Below are 949 nucleotides of genomic sequence, written 5' to 3'. Positions count from 1 at the left end.
ACCTCCATTGTCCCATGGGTGACACCATCCCTAGAGGTGCCCCCACCATCGTCCCCATGGGTGCCACCATCCCCAGTAGTGCCACCAAACTCATTCCCATGGGTGCCACCATCCCCAGACCTGCCACCACAACCCTGAGACGCCACCTCCATCACCCCATGGGTGCCACCATCCCCAGAGGTCCCACCAGGACCCTGAGATGCCACCACCATCGTCCCCATGGGTGCCACCACCCCCAGAGGTGCCCCCACCCTCCCTGCAGCCGCTCCACGTGTGCCCCCAGCCCACCCCCACCCCCCACCCGGGGGTCTCACCTGAAGGGATGCCCCTCCTCAGACTTCTGCACCGCCTGGATGACCGACTTGTAGACGCGGAAGCTGATGGTGACGGACAGCAGGGCCAGCACCAGGTAAGCCACCACGCTGACCACGCTGAAGGCGGCCAAGGACAGCAGCAGCAGCAGGCTGGAGGCGAACACCAAGCCGCTCCTCCTCACGTCCCTCCAGAAGATCAGGTCGTGAACTGCGGGACAGGGACACGGCGTCGGTCCCCTCTGTGTCCCCTCCTGTCCCCTCCCCGGCTCAGCGTTGATGGATCCCATCCACACAACGCTGGGGTCGGAAGGGACCTCGAGGATGACAGATCTCAACCCTCAGCTGCACGCAGGGCCACCGACCTCCGCGTTTCACGGCAGCCCAGGGCCCCCCATCCCACCGCAACCCCCAGCGTCACCCCATGGGTGCCACCACCCCAACGGGTGCCGCCACCACCCCAACGGGTGCCACCATCCCCACGGGTGCCACCACCCCCACGGGTGCCACCATCCCCACGGGTGCCACCACCCCCACGGCTGCCACCATCCCCACGGGTGCCACCACCCCAATGGGTGCCACCACCCCCACGGCTGCCACCACCCCCACGGCTGCCACCATCCCCACGGCTGCCACCA

The 949-nt window shown here is 67.8% G+C and overlaps 1 protein-coding gene across 1 annotated transcript; it reads right to left on the bottom strand.

The window, feature by feature from the left end:
• Positions 1 to 274: 274 nt before the first annotated feature.
• Positions 275 to 616, bottom strand: LOC122193340 (reticulon-3-like). The gene has a single exon (XM_042894104.1). The coding sequence runs from the start codon at positions 599 to 601 to the stop codon at positions 311 to 313; it is 291 nt and encodes a 96-aa protein (XP_042750038.1). The 5' UTR covers positions 602 to 616; the 3' UTR covers positions 275 to 310.
• Positions 617 to 949: the final 333 nt, after the last annotated feature.

This window comes from Lagopus leucura, unplaced genomic scaffold (genome assembly GCF_019238085.1).
Source record: "Lagopus leucura isolate 7727_CA_CO unplaced genomic scaffold, USGS_WTPT01 5554-0_obj-0_obj, whole genome shotgun sequence".
NCBI lineage: Eukaryota > Metazoa > Chordata > Aves > Galliformes > Phasianidae > Lagopus > Lagopus leucura.
This window is presented reverse-complemented; position numbering and strand designations above follow the sequence as displayed.

Coding starts and splice junctions, on each gene's coding strand:
- LOC122193340 (XM_042894104.1), bottom strand. CDS start 601: ATGGGATCCATCAACGCTGAGCCGGGGAGGGGACAGGAGGGGACACAG.